The sequence below is a fragment of the Copidosoma floridanum genome, unplaced genomic scaffold (genome assembly GCF_036245765.1).
Source record: "Copidosoma floridanum isolate Cflo_tuat_1 unplaced genomic scaffold, Cflo_Japanese_pri ptg000030l, whole genome shotgun sequence".
Classification (NCBI taxonomy): domain Eukaryota; kingdom Metazoa; phylum Arthropoda; class Insecta; order Hymenoptera; family Encyrtidae; genus Copidosoma; species Copidosoma floridanum.
This window is the reverse complement of record NW_028321907.1, coordinates 1,826,672-1,843,274: the sequence shown is the minus strand read 5'-3', so window position 1 is coordinate 1,843,274 and position 16,603 is coordinate 1,826,672. Positions and strand designations below refer to the sequence as shown.

Genomic DNA, 16,603 nt, shown 5'->3' with positions numbered 1-16,603 from the left:
TATGAAAAATGTGAGAATAAAATATATTTATTTCTTCTGTACAATAATAATTTATCAGTATTTACAAGTGACGGAAAACTTTTTTATAAATAAACGTATGTCCATCAATAACAGTGATCTAATTTTTTCTAAAATTAACTTCTTGGATCTCATTATTATTAGCTATTCTTTGTTTCACACGAGGCTCATCATAACTACGTTCAAAAAATGTTTGCATCAATACACTGGTGACAATGGTAAAACAGAAAAATATCGTTAATCGAAGAGAATTTTGATATTCGGCTTCATTATATCGTTGAACTCTATCATCTAAATCCTTAACCACTTGCTGTGCTCTTTTTCTATCCAAATGTCTTTTGAAAGCTACTCCATAATGAGCCTTAGTCCACGCATCAAAGTCATAGTTTCTGAAGTTATCAGTACTCTTTGTCTCATTGACATTTGATGATCTGGATTTTTGAAAACCAGCAAACTTGTCCTCGTGTACTGGGTAACTCGTATTTGAAGCTACCGTGCCACCTCTCGCGGACATATTACGATCGTACACTTTTCTTCTGTGAAAATTTCCAAGGACTTCATAGGCATTGGACACATCCTGAAACTTTGTCTTGGCCTCTTGCGATGTATTTCTGTCGGGATGATATTTTTTGGTGAGCTCGTAGTAAGCTGTTTTAATTTCCTCCTGAGTACTTTCCCTTGCCACTTTGAGGGTGTCATAGTGGTTCTGAACTCTTCTCCTCGTTGACATGTAAGCTTTGATTTCTTTGAAGGAACTTATAAAATGTGGCTTTGGTCGGTTCATTATCTATAAAAAAAATGTTATGATTGCATTATTGACTGTAATACAGTCGTGTGGAGCATTACATCTAGTTTAGTTTAAACATTTTCCTCCTTCCTCTTTGACAAATGGATGAAATAATTTTTCTATGTTAACATTAATACGAAAGGAAGCTGGCCTTACCTTGATTATTGAACTTTGACGTAATTATCGCTAAAAAACATATAATTCCAAGTGCCAATCGAAAACCATTGGTAATGTTCTTTGCCAAAGCTTGTCACGGAAAAGGAGAAAAGTTATAATTGACAACTCACAGCACCGAATGACCTTTGGTCGTCGTATCCATTTTTGCAAGTTGAAAGCGCGAAATCCAAAACGCTAACAACAATTTCATACCTTTTGCGCAAGCTTATTTTGTTAAACTTGCACGCAACGCCTTGCAGACGGTATACACGAAGGTTAGCAGAAGATTAAAAACCAACACACACGCGCAAGGATACTCCAATGACTATAACGATAAAGTAGGAACCTGTTATTTTGCATTACCTACCGATGATAGTTGACGATGCACAATAAATTTCAGAGGAAGTTTTAAATTACGGGAGCTCAAGAAAAGCTCTACTTTTTAGATACGGAATGAAAAATATTTGATACTCTCGGTCAAACTAAGATTTGAACAACGGAGCTTTTTTCCAGTCTTTGATTCCGGCGAATTGTAACAACTTTCCATTTACGATGCGAGCGAGTATAGGATCTTTGATATATCCACACCTACACCTCGAAGAGTTGCTCAACTGTGGAAACAATGATAAAGATTTCCTGTAAACATCCACGGATTATGTCGCAATTTTTGTGGCTTTGAAAGCTTATTTTGTGCCAAAGTTTAGCAGCACCGATCATTTATAGACGTTTCGCACTCACAACCGAAAGATCGAAAACCCAACTCGCAAAGCGTCAAAGAGAGCGGACACTGAGGTTCCATCCTCGCACCGTTAAATGGCAAAACGTTAAAAAAAAAAAGGTCCAGAACTTTGTATCGGCCAACCTCGCATCGTAATGCACGAACGACGGTTTTTTGTGTCCCATTGACACACTCGAGCATCTGAAAACACCTCACCCATACAATGTCATGCAATAACTCATAACTGTGAATCACTCGTCGGGGGGCGCCCGCTGTATATATACACCTGATATTGTACATCTGGGGCGTTGCTTATCCGCTTGAGATTCTTTATCGCATCTGTTTGCCAAAGATAAGGAACAGAAAAAAAAAAAATATGAGAGAGGGGGACAAAAGGAATGCTGACAACCTGCTGGCGTGTACGACATTACCCGCTACTCGCGCGCCCACCTCGGTTTAGTCTTTCCGTAACACTTGGGCCCAAAAAAAAAAAAAAAACGAGGGCGCGCAGTTTTTCCATCCAATACTAGTCTAATTAAACCTACAAAGCGAGTGTCCCCTACAAAGTGGGATCGTACAAGAGTTTTTTTTAAATTATAAAAAAAAAAAAAAATTGTTTTTCCCGTGACTTGTGACTTTTCGTGCCAAGATAGTGCCGTAACATGGTGGTAAAGACCGAAGGTATCGGCCGGGCTCAGCTCGAGCGCAGCATCGATTGCCTAAAGTACACGATACTCTGCCTCAGCGTGATCATGCTGGTGAGTCCGACACGCGCGTAAGGATTGAAAAAAAAAAAACTTGCTCAATTTTCGCCTTTGTTACAATTGTACTGCGTAATTTTTACCCTCGATAACTTCCAATCGTATTGTCTATCATCTCGTGGTCGTGTATACCGATAACGATGGCGACGAGTTTTCGCATAAGTGAATCATCGATAGGTACACATGTAGTAATACCGCGAGTATACACCGGAGGAAGTTTCGCTTTTTTTTTTTATTTTTATTTTTTTTTATTTACGGTCGACATTGAAGCAGGAAAATCGGTTCGAGACGACGTACCCCAAACTACACGCAAAAATCACGCGCATTTACGGAAAACGAGTAAAGGAGAGGAAGTAAAGTGACAACACCCACACCCATATAATATATATGTATCCCTCTATATGTAAAATTGACGAACAAAGCGCGAATGATATTATTACACTGCACAGATCGTGAGCTTGTGCATGATAGGGCTGACGCTGTGGCTGAAGTTCGAGCCGGGGTTCCAGGAGTGGGTGGACTTTATGCGCATCGGCGAGTACTACATCGGCATCTGGATCCTCCTGGTCTCCGGGTTCCTCGTCTTTTTCGTCTCGATCGGCAGCTGCGCCGTGACGCTCACCGAGGAACGGCCCCTCCTTCTCGGCGTGAGTTTTTCGTTTCGAAATCAAAGCGCGATAAGAGCCATCCCACCATGGCGGAGTCATCGCTCTCGTAAAAAAAAGGCGTGTCTATTTTGCTTTTGCAGAATCTGGGCGCACAGGCTTTCTGCTTCCTGCTCCACCTGACCGGTACCACGGTGCTATTGGTCTTTTCCACCCAGAACAGCGCCATCCAGCCCATCATCCGCGACTCGATGAGGAACCTCATATCCAACTCGCAGCACGAGCACGTCTCCGTCACCCTGAGGATGATCCAAGAAAACGTAAGGCAAAGCGTATTTATTTTGCTGCTTTTTTTTTTTTTTTTTTTCTTCGTAGAGGCCCACGTGGGGTAAAATCGAGGTTTTGTATAGATCGGCTGTTGCGGGGCGGACGGGCCCATGGATTACTTGAACCTGTTGAAGCCCCTGCCAACCGAGTGCCGCGACACCGTCACCGGCAACGCCTTTTTTCACGGCTGCGTGGACGAGCTCACTTGGTTCCTCGAGACAAGGTCCGTTTGGCTGGCCGGGGTCGCCTTCGCCCTGTGCCTCTGTCACGTGAGTTCGCCACACCTATATACTTTCCACCTGCACCAATCGTGCCCTTCGAACAATCGCAATGCTTCTTTTTTCGCAGGTCATCATCGGCGTGTCGTCACTCGTCCTCTACCAAGCTCTCCAGAAGGAAGAAAAGATGTCGACTTACAAGCGTTGACGCTGACGACACGTCTCGTTTTGTTTGGTTTTTTTTCTTCTTCTTCTTCTTCTTCTCCACTTTCGGTATGTGTATACGTGTAAAAAAAATGTCCAGACTTGGATGTTTGCCTCACTGGTGGTCGTACGTGTGTGTGTGTGTGTATGTGCGTGTAAAACAAAAAAAAAAAAAATCATACGTTTCGTTTTGTATCTCAATTAAGGTGCGAGTGTGATCGCAAAATGGTAACGTACCGAGGGATTTTTCCAGTCCTATAGGTGCTTTTACCTTCGTGTTCTTTTATATTTAAGATACGTCATGTAATATATACGTTTCACGATAAAGTTTCTTTTTTTTTTTTTTTTATACATTTGTACATGTCATTTGTATTTTGTTTAGCTGCACGTAGGTTTAAAACGCAACAAATAATATATATATATTTACTGTGTAAGCAACGAATAGTCCATATGCATTTCAATAAATTACTATAAATATGCGCAGAGTACCAAGTCTCTTCGTTGTCGTATTTTTTAAAAGTAAAAAGTACACTGCAAAAAAAAGAAAAATAATAAAAATTGTATCGAAAATTACCATTCCGCACAGTTAATCGGATGCAAGATGGCAAAAGTGGAAAAAATTGTTACTTTTTCAATAGTATGAAATTTATTAATTCAACACTTAAAATCATGGTGAGAACAGTGAAAAAATTTTTATGTAGGAAAGTAAAATTTATCAACCGATCATTTTAAGGTTTACTCTGTTCCAGCAGGTAATTTAACCGTTAAAACAACAATCTTTGCAATTAAAAATAACAATTATTTTCTCTTTAGCCAAATTGCAACCGATTAACTATACGTAATTTTTTTTTTCTCTCAGTGCAGATGACATAATAACTTTCGTCCAATCGTCACGTGTCTATTCCCCGATAAACACACGAGATTCAACCATGAAAATCCATACGGTTGTACGGTTACGCAACCCGACTAGGAATAAAAACAAAGGTATGTATATGCGCGCGCGTGTGTAGCCATGGGAAACTTTTGAGTGGTGCAAAAAAAAAAACCTCATACACATCGTGACTAGGCATCATCATCATTATCCTGTACCCACACCAAAGGCTGCTGCAAACGATCTCTCTCTCTCTCTCATCGTACACATGTAATCGTCGTCCCGCGCAGCCTTTGGCCTCATCACGATCGGCCGCGCTGCAGCTACTTAGATAACGGCTCGGGTTCTGCACGGTGTTTGATCTTTCTGATGTTCCTTTCACTCTCCGTACAAAGGCTCGCAACCGCCAACGAGTACCCGTACACCATCTAAGACTATACATGTATTATGCTGTTTGAAAAGATTACTCGGAGGCGCGTGTAATTTTGGCGCGACTGACATTATTTTTTTTTTTTTTTTTTTTTTTTTGCCGTGGGTGAATTCTTTTTTGTCCTATACGCGGGCTTTATAATAATACCGAGACGAAATTCGACAAGCATGCGTGGAACAGGATGAACCAGTGGTCAAGGGTACGCAAAGTATAAATCATCATTGAAGAAAAAAAAAAACAACGTCCATCATACGTGCTTTGTACCCATTGTTCAGCCTTGGACCGTCGCTCGTCATTATCGTTGGGCTCTCGTTGAAAATCCATTTGCCGCGAGATTCCAATCTGTGCAGATGCGAGGGAACAATGTATAGGATTAGGCGAAGGTCGCGCGCGCGCGTGTACTTTCTACGTTTGGGCCGAACCGAGGTACTTTTGATTTCGATGGGTTACCGAGAGAACCGAGTGGGAGATGGAAACTTGCAGGGGAATCATGGTGAACAGGAGTTTTCTTTTTTTTTTTTTTTTTGGATTTTCCAACTCTTTATTTACAAACATTATGCTAATTTATAATATACATAGTATATATTTATATATATTTATATATTTATTTTAGGTATGAAAATGGTAATTGCGCAAATACGTTACTAGTACGAATAATTTATTTACAATACACTCTACGCGTCGTAGGTAAATCGCGAGCACCGTATACAATACATATATATATATATTTATGATGGGGTGAACATTATTATTATTATTTTTTTTTTTTTACTCTACATCATAATTATATTTCTAGAGAAAATTAAACGTATTATATATAATTTCCCGAATTATTTCAAAGCACAGGTTACACGTTGTACACTCATGTACGTGCTTGAATAATGCTGTGTTTTTAGAATCAACCGTACCGTATGTACGACGAGGAAAAAGCGGTATAAATCTCAACCATAGATTTTGCCAAAAACGAAAATCTCGTAATCAATATGACGTAACGATAGATTGTCGCTCGATAAATTACAAATAATTTACTAACTCCTACAAATAAGACCTAATCACGCGTTTCTACAATGTATATCCGTCTCTATTATACATATAGATAGATTTTCGACCGATCCAACAATTTTTCCCAGCTCGCAACGAATGTACAACACGAGGGACCTACATATCCTAGGCTAACCAATTTATATATAAATCTACATGAGCGTGTGAAACAAAAAAATGTTGAACTGTAAAAAAAAAAACGATGGAATTTGTTAAAAAATTACACTTTAACGCGATTTATGTTTATCTGGCAAAGTCAGCGTAAGACACGTGGGCTAACATGGACGATCGATTTTTTGGGGAAAAAAAAAAAAAAAAAAAAAAAAAAAAAGACATTCAACCGACGTAGGGATAGCCAGGATAGGCGACAGGCGGGGCGGGATAGAAGCCGGGGAAGGCGGGCACGGTCGGCTGTACGGGGAGGGTCGTGGTGACGTAGGTGGTGATCTCGGTCGGCACGAGCCTCGACGAGTAGAGGGTCGTGTAGGCGGTTTTGGCGCCAAAGGTCAGTTTGAGGACCCGCGAGTCCGAGACCGTGGCCAGGGTCTGTTGGACGATGGGCGCGCTCGTTATCGTGAACTGCGGCTGGGGCGGCGGAGGGAACAGATGGGGCGGCACCTGCGGCAGCTGCGGCAAAAGCGGCGTCACCGTCGATGTCCCGTACTCGTAACTCGTACGGGGCACCGTGCCCACCGGCCGGCTCAGGGTCGACAGGATGGTATTGCCCGCGCTCACCAGCGGTATCACGTGCGACTCGTACACCGTCTCCAGGACTATCACCGGCTTCGATGTCGTTATCACCTGGAAAACACGACGGTTTAACCATCAATTAAACACATATCATGTATACTTATACACCGTATAGGGGTATTCAATCGTATTTACCTGCGGCTGGGCCTGTCCCAGGAGCTTGAGCAACGCGAGCTGCTGCGCCTGTTCCGGGGTCATGGATGGCTCGGTGGCAATGACGTTGCTGCTGGTGGTGGTCTCAGTGGTAGGCTTGAGTCGACTGGTGGGGTTGACGGCGTGCTTGTTGTGGTTGAAGATGTCGAGGTCGGAGTCGAGATCGGTGCTGGGGGCGACGATCCGTTTGGGCGCGTCGTCGTCGTCGGCGCGCTCGTCGTCGCCAAAGTCGAGCTCGAGGTGGAGCTCGCTGCCGGCCTCGTCGAGCTTCGAGTTGAACTCGTTGAGGGTCCTGCTGGGGACGAATTGGTAGATCTCGGCCGGGGGTAGGGTCTTGGTGGCGGTGACGATGCGCGCGACGTTGTACGTCTGGACGAGGGTGAGCCGGCTGGTCGTGTTGCCGTTGGCCGCAATCACGGGCAGCAAGTGGGTCTTGAGGAGGGTCTGGGTCGTCGAGAAGGTCTCGGTTATGGTCTCGAGGGGCGGGGTCGATTGGCCGGCTTCGAGACTGATGGCCGGTAGGGTGGCGATCGACGAGTCCAGGGGCAAGCTCGTCTCGTAAGCCGCGCCAGTGTTGGCCAGGATGTTCTCGGTGAGGGGCTCCGTGGGCTGGACGGTGCTCGGCTCGGCCGTGGCGAACGACTTTTTGATCGTCGACGTCACCGTCACGTAGCGCGTGTTGCGCGACGTACCGACCTGAAAGTCACACACATACATACACATATACATACCCTTTTTGTAAATGAGACAAAATTGCGCAATCGACTGTACATCGTCCAATGCCACCATCAACAATCACCACATGTATCGGACGAATAAAATCTTTCCTTTCTTTCACCTCAGGTGTTCAACCTTGCGATCATCGCACAATGGGAGAAACGGAAGCCACACACACGGGCTCTCGCAACCATTACGAGGACGACCGCGATCGCGATAATCCTCCAGCCAAGTATATTACGCGCGTTTTGTTGTTACGTCAGCTCTACATATATAGCCTCGTCATGTACACAGGAGGAGGAAGAATTAAGGTACACGCGCGATAATTCCCATTGTTACGCACGCGTTGTGATCGAGTACATTCATCCGACAGGCCCAACGATCGGTATCAAAAGAAAAAGAATCGATATGTATACGTTATGGGCACCAACCTGGAACTCGTAGGGCGACTTGATGGTGGCGATCTCGAAGTAGATGTCGTTAAAGTCGGAGGCGGTGGATATCTCGACGTTGAGGGTCTCGGTGGGCAGGATCTTCTGGGTGGGTTGGGGAGTTGCTCCCTCGGGCTGTTCCTGCTGTTGCTGGACACTGACGTTGATCACGTCCTCGGACTCGCTCTCGTCCAACTCGCCGTCGAACTCGCCGTCCTTCCTCTGGACGAGGGTCGGCTCCTCGGGCTGGGGGCTGGCGTTGACGATGGGTGCTTTTTCAATGAGGACGCCGTTGGGCTCCGAGCTGGTGTTGTTGGGCTGCTGCTTGGGCTCGTCCTCGGCTTGCTTGCGGATCTGGATGCGCGGCTTGGGGGTCGTTTTGTAGGACCAGCGGCCCTGGGTGCGGGGCAGCTTGGACTTGATGGACGGGCTCGGTAGGTTCGGGGACTGCTCGGATTTGGCGCTCTTGTACTGCTTGATGGGGCCGGTGTTGCCCGACGGACGGAAACCGGCTCGTCGGCGGCTCCCACCGGAGGAGGACTCGGGCGCGGCCGTTGTCGTTGGGCTCGATTCCTTCTGGGACCTGTTTCTAGGACGCGCCTGTTTGATACTTTCGTTGCTTTGGATATTATATTCTAACGCGCGAGTCCTTAAACGGCTCGTTTGGGTTAAGTGTGTGTACGTGGGTGCGCTTACTTGTAGCCGGGGCGGGCGTTGCCGGGCCGATTTTTGCCGGCTGGTCGGTTCTGATCGGCGCTGTTCTCGGCCTCGTCGACGATCTTGTTGCGATACTTGGGCCTGTTTGGGCCACCGGTCTGCCGGCGAGCTGGCCTGTTACCACCCAAACCTACCGACAGTACATTTACCGTACACCTTACAACTCCTTTCGTTTTTTTTTTTTTTTTTTTTTTTTTTTTTTTTTTTTTTTTTTTTTTTTTTTTTTTTTGCGTGCGTGCGTGCGTGCGTGCGCCCTAGCGAAAACGAAATTTTGAGCTTTTACATAGGTGAAGTGGGGGAAAAAAAACAATTGTTTTTTTCCTCTCTTTTTTCAAGAGATTTCCACGAGAGTGAATATCAATAAGTGCACGTTATTGCGTAACTCGTCGTGGAAGATACGAGCCATCGACATTAATTTTAATTTGCGCATTACATTGAACAAAGGACTTTTCGGTGCACACGCACGGGTCTATTTGACTCTATGGATGAGCGTTTGTATATATTTTCGCACGTCCTAGGTATATGTAGGCGATAATTTCAATGACCACGATGGTAAGTAGGTTTCCGCGTGAAATCGGCGAAAAGAAAGTGAAACTCTCGATGTTTTTTTTTTTTTTTTTTTTTTTTTTCGGTATCCTATCACGCAAGACTTGGGTAATCCGTATAATCAATTCAACGCGTGTATACACGTATCTTTGCAACGGCAAAGTTGCGAGCGTAACTCGCGCAGGATTGCATTTTTGAAACACCGTTTGGTGAGTAACGTTTTTTTTTTTTTTTTTTTTTTTTTTTACTCCACGTCCAACTTGGTGGATTCATTGATTCACTTCTTTGAGGTGAGGGGCGTAAAAAAGACAAGCAAAAACGAACGATGAATTATTCAATCCCCGGCCAAAGTCATTATTTGCTGAACACTTTTAGCATCCGAAAAAAAAAAATCACAAACGTAACCCAAGCTGAATGGGAAAATACAAGAGTTTTTGCACGGCTCCTTTGAATATTTCACGCCAAGTGTCTTAAATATACATCGTCTGGCATCATTATCACCGCGGGTACTCCCTCCGTTGACACTTTTTTTTTTTTTTTTTTTTTTTCTCATCGGGTCCTCTTCCTGTGGTTATTTACCGTTAAAAATAATACGGCCGTGAAACTATTATTAGATTTCCTGTGCAGTGCCCATATGAATATAAAAAAATAAAAAAAGACTCACCTTCGTCCGGAGACAACTGCGGCTCTTCCGACGCAGTGGGCTCCAGTTGTTGCTGCTTGAGTTTCTTTTGTTGGGGCCCGAGGGTCTTGAGTATCCTCTGAGTGCTGCTCGGGCGTATCTTGTTGTTGGGCTCGACGTTGTTGTTGGCGGGGGCGTTGAGGACGCGGGACGAGCTCTGGAGCACCTGGGCGTACTTGCCGTTGATGTAAGTGCCGATGACGCTCGTCTCGTGGACCGTCGTCAAGCCGTCCTTGACAATGGTGCCGCCCAGCTTGGTCACCAGACCCGTGGGGTTTTCTTTCTGGCGACCCGACGCCCGGGGCTTCTGGCCGCCGTTTGACAACTTGTTTGCCGACGGCTTCAGATTTATCACCTGTTTTTCACGCGAACACCCGGAAATTGTGAATTTTTTTCGTTCCGGCGAACCATCTTTTTTTCTCCCCCCCTCCCCCGTGAAATTTATCGTCAATGTATTGTGTTTTTTCCGTCGTTATTTACTTTGCCGTGATGTCATTTCTGCTCACAAAAAACGAGTGTTTCATAACGAGTGGCGAGAAATCAATAAACCACCGCTACTGCCATGGCTCGTTTAAATTCCCATAAGTTTGCCCGACGCGTTTTTGTCCATTTTTGTTTTTCCCCGCTTGATTAAACAAGTTTTCGACGCATTCCGCAAAGTGAGGAAAAAAAAAAAAAACCGATTACCGATGACTTACTGAGCAAACAGACGAGACGAAGGGGGGGGGGGGAAAGGCAATAAATGTACAACTCGCGCGGCACCTTCGTCCGAGGCTACAGCTCATTAGAAAGGGCATCGGGGCGCTTTTTCGTTTGAAAAAACTCATTAAGTAGCCATCGGAGTGGAAGGGCTCTCTTTCTCTCTCGAGCAATCGAGGTCGTGGTCAAGCTGGCCCCGCACAAAGACAACTGTTGTTGCCTGCGCTACATAATATACGTTAGATCGATCGGTATGCGCCTTTTTTTCCCTCCCTCGCGGTATGCCGTCATCGTGCCAATTTTTTTTCTTTCTTCCCATCGCTCACGCGCTTGTACACGCCGTGGGTGTGTTTATCGTATTTATGGGCAAATACCTGCGCTATCGGTACACGCGAACGCAGATTTCTCGTACCGATGATGTTTAAAAAATGGCAAGATACGTATATTATAGGTGTTGCGATTGTTTTACCTTGTACGACTCGTCGACCACTTCGGTGGGCTGCTTCGACAGGAAGTCGTACTCGGGCTCGGCCAGGTTGTTCTTAACGCCGGGCACGTCGTCTTTCGGCCGCACTTCCACGACCGTCGACAACTCGGGACTCCTCGTGACCACCTCGATGCGCGTCGACGCCGTTTTCACGGGCTACAACCAACAACAACAACAACGGATTCAATACATTGTGGTGCGAATAACAGTATCTGCCTATCACAAGATGAACTTATAGGCAAGGGTTTGTCGCGTTAGTCGATACCGATTTTTGAACTTGTACATGCGAGGAGTTGCCATACAATAGTAATAATGTATACGACGGGGGGAGAAATTGATGAAACACGCGGAACACCGCACGAGAACGCAGAGTTCCTACCTCACTCGGGGCCAACTCGTTCACTTGGCTGACGATGTTTTGCTCCACCACCGAGTTGACGACGATCTTCGTTTTGTCCTTTTTCGTCTCGGCAACCCCCTTGTGGGTCTTGCTCGGCTGGATGTTCAGGTTCTTCTTTTCCAGTGTGGGCTTCGTCTCGATCGGCGGCGCGACGCTCGAGGAACTTGCCCCCTGGGATCCCTCTGCAACGCGATCGGTATACACAACACATACAAAAATGTTTATTTTCAAAAGTACGTATATAAGCGAGCAAAAGGGTCAGCGAACTCTGTTGGGACGTGCTCGGTTTATCGGAGCTCGTATTAAAATTCATAACGCAAGTGCACAGGTGGTATGGGCGCCGTCTCAGAATATATTATACATATTTATATATATATACGCACGCATGCACACCGTACGAGCAAAAGCATGATTTCCAAATACGTGCCTCCCAAAGTCACGCAGCGATTCTTTTTCCAACGGCCAATCATGTAGAGATCGGTATTATGACGATAGCGATTTCCTCGGTATATAGAAAAAGAATCTCTTCACCGCGCAGTTGTATCGACAACGTAATTTAGCCATCAGACCCGAGCTGTTTTCGTGTGCACCTTGACATTTTCCAAAGAAAACAAAAGAGAGAGAGAGAGAGAGAGCGAATTGATTCGCATTTGCGCGCAAAGCCTTACGAAATACTTGCATTGGCTGTTGGGCCGAGCGCGCAGCTCCACGGACTTGTAATACAGTGCACGCGTGTAACAGCTAGAGGAGGAAAGAATTTGGGTTGCGCACACTTATATATTTATTATTATCTAACGGGCAAACGGATAATGGTTGCACGCACCTATATACTATATGTACCGAGAGTTGCGTTTTCTCTCTCTTGGTTTGGTAATCGCGGTCTTGGACTTCTGCTTTTGTTCCGCAGGTGGGCCAGAAGAAATTATCGGCGCAAGTAATGAAAAAAACAGTGAGTTATTTTAAAAGCAAAGCGCTCGAGGGGACTGCAAATGCGGAGCTGCTGCAGCTCGCGGTGAATGTCGGTGAATGGGCGGATTAACTTTTCCTACAATACACCTATACCATGTACGCGTATATGCATAAAATAGAGACGTAAATATTGTATGCAACTAAGTACGGTGCTTTGGTAAATGAAATTTCACCCGCGTAAATTCATAATGAGCCAAAATGTGTTTATTTCTCGTTCGGGTACTCGAATCGAGTCAAAAAGCAAAGAGGAAAAAAGCGAGTCAAACACTCGGGAGTCCGGAGTGTAGGCGGTGTGCGTGTTTGTACAAAAATGCAAATTATTTGCGAAATGTAGGTATGTTTGTTTCATCGCGCGCGTGTTAATTACATGTTACATGTATATATAGGTACAATACGTGTGCTCTAAACGTAATTACATAAAGAAAAAAAATTACGTATCATTAGGCTTAATGGTATCACTCTGCTCTTGGTGCACCTAATTACGTGCGAAGCGTTAAAATTAACGCTTTCGGCACCAACGAAATTGCGATGTTTATATACCTATACGCATTGAGGTCCATTATATTCTCATTAACGGAGACACAAAAAATAAATAGTAGACGATGCATGGGTGTACAAGTGTGTTGTTTGTACGTACAGCCGAAACGACGCGTAGGAGTAAAAAGAAGACGATGGGTAAGTAGCGATCGTAGATCCACATTGCGGCAAGCGAGTTTAGTATTGTAAGAGGCGAAGATGTTTGCCCTCTCGATCGCTCTTTCGCAAATGGGGTGATTCATTATGCCGGCATATGATTTATAAACCGGAAGTACGGTTTTTTTTTTCAACTGATTGTATCTCGATTTTTCACACTTGCGATTGCTCCTAGAATGGAAAAATCGCCGGTTGTGCCTTTAAAAAAAGGGTCAAGCGTCAATTAAGCGCGAAAATAATTGTTAAATTGCGTCGGAATATTAAGGATTTTGCAACGAGAGCGCGTTCACCGCAACAAAACTTGTACGCGTCGTTGAGCTTCCCTAATGGTGTATCCTCGACGCAATCTTTCAAAGGTATACCGAGGAGTGGGAAGGGGGGGGGGGGGGAAACAAGGATTCGATCGGCGCGGCGAGCAATTACTGCGGTTACTTACTTTAAGGTTTTTTCTTTTTTATAGAGATCTTGAAAGGAATCATTTTTTGTTTCTATTCCACGCCAGCCACGTAGTTTCGGGTCTTTTGTAAAAATATAGAGCGAGTTCGCGTGTGTTTTGCATTTTCAGGGAGATCCGAGCGAGATAAGTATATATAGATACACAACGGTTTTGGTACTTTCGCAACTGGCAGATCTTCTTTTTTTTAAAAAAAATGTTTGTTTTTTTTTCCCTCCCCTTGAAACCTCGTAAAACTGGTACGTGCACCTACTACGATTGCTTCTACAAGTGAACAAAGAAACTGGAGCGCTAGTTTCGACACTTTGTGGAAGAAAAAAAAAAAAAAAAGAAACGCTTGCCCACGCTCCAGTACGGCGGGCTTATCGAATTTTCAACGATAAGTTGCTAATCACCACCTTCGTCGTGTATATTTTTGGTCGAGAGTCCAGTGCTTTCGCATGACTCGCCGTGTCCATGTTATACATATTATGTACGTCAGGCGCGTATACATATATATGCATAAATTGTTGCAAAAGAGATTGTGCATACAAAGGTAAAGACTCACCGGGTGGTGCGCTCTGCGGACTGAAGACCATGACGGTGTTGCCGATCGTCGTCGTAAAATCCAAAAAGCCATAAACGGTCTGGGTGGTGTAATCGTTGGCCGGCTGCTGCTGGACGGCCCCGGAGTCTATCGTCGGCTCGGCTGTGCAGCTCCCTTTTTTTTTTTTTTTTTTTTTTTTTTATACAATAAATACATGCAGTTTACAGTGACGAGGACTACAGTGGATTATTGTGTGTGTGTGTTTTTTTTTTTTTTTTACGTGTTCGTTGTGATTTTTCTCGTGGAATGGCAGGTCAGGTGCCAGAAAATCGGTACAGTGATTCAACGATTTTTCAACGGTCACGTGTGGTTACTAAAATTACTTGAAATAGATATAAAAATGATCGTGGCCGGAAACAGAAGAAAAAAAAAACCAGGATAACATCATCGATAAACATACCTGCATTTAAAAAAAAAAAAAAAAAAAAAAAGTTCAAGTTGTAACAGGCAATACTTTATAATTGAAGATCGAAGAAAGATTGAGCGCTTAACGAGCGTTTAATCGAAAAATATAAAACGATGTTTTCAAACATCGCAGTTATAAAAACAATAGTAAGTAAATGAGTCGAAGGCGAAAATAGTCGAGATACAGTGACAAGCTGCTCAGGCGGTGGATCAAAGGGACGGCTTGTGCGGATCGTCGTTCTCCGGCGGAAGGAAGAACAATAGTTTAACGCGTGGGCGATGCGGTGAGTACATACGCAATATTATTATTTTTCAAAACTTAACACGAGTTATACGCGAATTGATTTTATATTGAGAAAAGAAAATAAGGGATTCCCTTTGAAACAAAAAAATCACGCCCCAACGAACCTTGAGGTTCCCTAGTAGAAAAAACAAAGCGCAGCAGAGAAAGAAATAACGAGCTGTACCCAGAAGCGTTAACCGTCATGTACAACTACAAAGCGCCACCCTTTATTGCGAAAACGCGTATACACTTATACGTATTTATGTTACCCACAAATATGTTAAGTACACCACCCCCCCGTGTCCTTGGCTCGAGCACCTACGTATTGTATTATTATAAACGCGCTCCGGGAATAAATATACATGGAATTATGCGCGTGAAAGGATATCGCTTGTTCTTTATCACGCGTACTACACTTCCTGCATCGGTTTTCGCGTACAGTTTTCTTTTTTTCCTTCAAACACGAGACTGTGGAAAATATATATGTTGTGCATGGGTACACGTGAGCCGGCCAGCACGTGCGACGCGTGCACTACTCCACCGCGTGGTCTTACGTGCCATTGTAACCCGATTTTTATTGAAGCCCCGCGAGCCATATATCGCGTACGCGTTGTTCGGTCACCGCATACTTTGTATAGTAGCAAGTATATATATATTTATATATGTATAATGCACATAGGTATATTGTTGAGTCCGGAAAAATGATAGGTTTCCATATGGTATCTATTGACGCTCGTTTAAATAAGGATTTTGGGGCTGTATAAGTAATTGTTAAGATGTTATAGTTTCCACTCGGAATTTTTCGTAGTAAATTTTCATCGTGTAAATAATAATATTTGAGGAAATTTGCAATGCAGGGAAGCGAAAAAAAGTCGAGCACGCGCTCGTCGAGAAAGTAAATTGAAAGGATAATGTGTGCGTTTTTGTGACATGACAACAATATCAAATATAGGCGCGTGTGCTTACCAAAGGCGAGAGCCACCACCAGGAGAGCAGTTAGTTGGGTACTCATTGCGGCTGCTGATGTTCACGGGGCGCTCAGTATGGCATTATCTTACGGCGCAACTCGAATCTGAAATTAAAAGTAACCACCCACGTTTTATCTTCTCGTACGCTTGATCGAGTTGGTATATCATTTTTACACTATGCGTTACGGGTGACAAAATAAAAAAAATAATTGTTGGCCAAACTTGGCGGACAAAAGTGACGAATCTGCGATCTTTGCGTAATAATCCGTCACTATTTGGGTATTCAGTGGTTAATTATTTCACCAGCCGTTACCGTGCATCTCAACATTGCGTCTACTAAAAGTGTACATCGTAAAAGTAGATCACCGCGATGCCGCTGCACCGCGTAAGGTAATTCAAACTTTTCCATTGATGGTTTTGTTGGCGCAGTTGTGCATACAATCATAGTGTCTCTACAGTTTATGCCACGGTGGTGTGGTGGTACTTTTTCTTTGCTTGTACTGTTTTTTTTTTTTTTTTTTTTTTTT

The 16,603-nt window shown here is 44.2% G+C and overlaps 3 protein-coding genes across 3 annotated transcripts; 1 reads left to right on the top strand and 2 right to left on the bottom strand.

The window, feature by feature from the left end:
• Window positions 1-9: 9 nt before the first annotated feature.
• LOC106641256 (uncharacterized) lies at window positions 10-1,253 on the bottom strand. The gene is made up of 2 exons (XM_014355612.3): window positions 962-1,253; window positions 10-805 (listed from the first exon to the last, which is right to left on the bottom strand). Exon 2 carries the CDS (start codon window positions 800-802, stop codon window positions 119-121), a length of 684 nt encoding a protein of 227 aa, XP_014211098.2. The 5' UTR covers window positions 803-805; window positions 962-1,253; the 3' UTR covers window positions 10-118.
• Window positions 1,254-2,322: 1,069 nt separating this feature from the next.
• Tsp2A (tetraspanin 2A) lies at window positions 2,323-3,935 on the top strand. Its single transcript, XM_089596795.1, has 5 exons — window positions 2,323-2,437; window positions 2,890-3,087; window positions 3,189-3,365; window positions 3,456-3,641; window positions 3,721-3,935. The coding sequence occupies exons 1-5, from the start codon at window positions 2,342-2,344 to the stop codon at window positions 3,796-3,798; spliced, it is 735 nt and encodes a 244-aa protein (XP_089452921.1). The 5' UTR covers window positions 2,323-2,341; the 3' UTR covers window positions 3,799-3,935.
• Window positions 3,936-6,472: 2,537 nt separating this feature from the next.
• On the bottom strand, window positions 6,473-16,127 carry LOC106641288 (uncharacterized). The gene is made up of 9 exons (XM_089596731.1): window positions 16,075-16,127; window positions 14,382-14,534; window positions 11,698-11,900; window positions 11,301-11,474; window positions 10,115-10,487; window positions 8,884-9,034; window positions 8,188-8,776; window positions 7,022-7,735; window positions 6,473-6,937 (listed from the first exon to the last, which is right to left on the bottom strand). The coding sequence occupies exons 1-9, from the start codon at window positions 16,118-16,120 to the stop codon at window positions 6,473-6,475; spliced, it is 2,868 nt and encodes a 955-aa protein (XP_089452857.1). The 5' UTR covers window positions 16,121-16,127.
• Between the last annotated feature and the right edge of the window lie 476 nt (window positions 16,128-16,603).

Bases quoted from the DNA above. Each gene is read 5' to 3' on its own strand.
- LOC106641256 (XM_014355612.3), bottom strand. From the start codon at position 802: ATGAACCGACCAAAGCCACATTTTATAAGTTCCTTCAAAGAAATCAAA.
- Tsp2A (XM_089596795.1), top strand. From the start codon at position 2,342: ATGGTGGTAAAGACCGAAGGTATCGGCCGGGCTCAGCTCGAGCGCAGC. The intron at 2,438-2,889 runs GTGAGTCCGACA...TACACTGCACAG, and splicing joins GCCTCAGCGTGATCATGCTG to ATCGTGAGCTTGTGCATGAT. The intron at 3,366-3,455 runs GTAAGGCAAAGC...GGTTTTGTATAG, and splicing joins TGAGGATGATCCAAGAAAAC to ATCGGCTGTTGCGGGGCGGA.
- LOC106641288 (XM_089596731.1), bottom strand. From the start codon at position 16,120: ATGAGTACCCAACTAACTGCTCTCCTGGTGGTGGCTCTCGCCTTTG. The intron at 11,901-14,381 runs GTGAGTCTTTAC...ATCGCGTTGCAG, and splicing joins TCCGCAGAGCGCACCACCCG to AGGGATCCCAGGGGGCAAGT. The intron at 10,488-11,300 runs GTAAAACAATCG...CGTGAAAAACAG, and splicing joins TGGTCGACGAGTCGTACAAG to GTGATAAATCTGAAGCCGTC.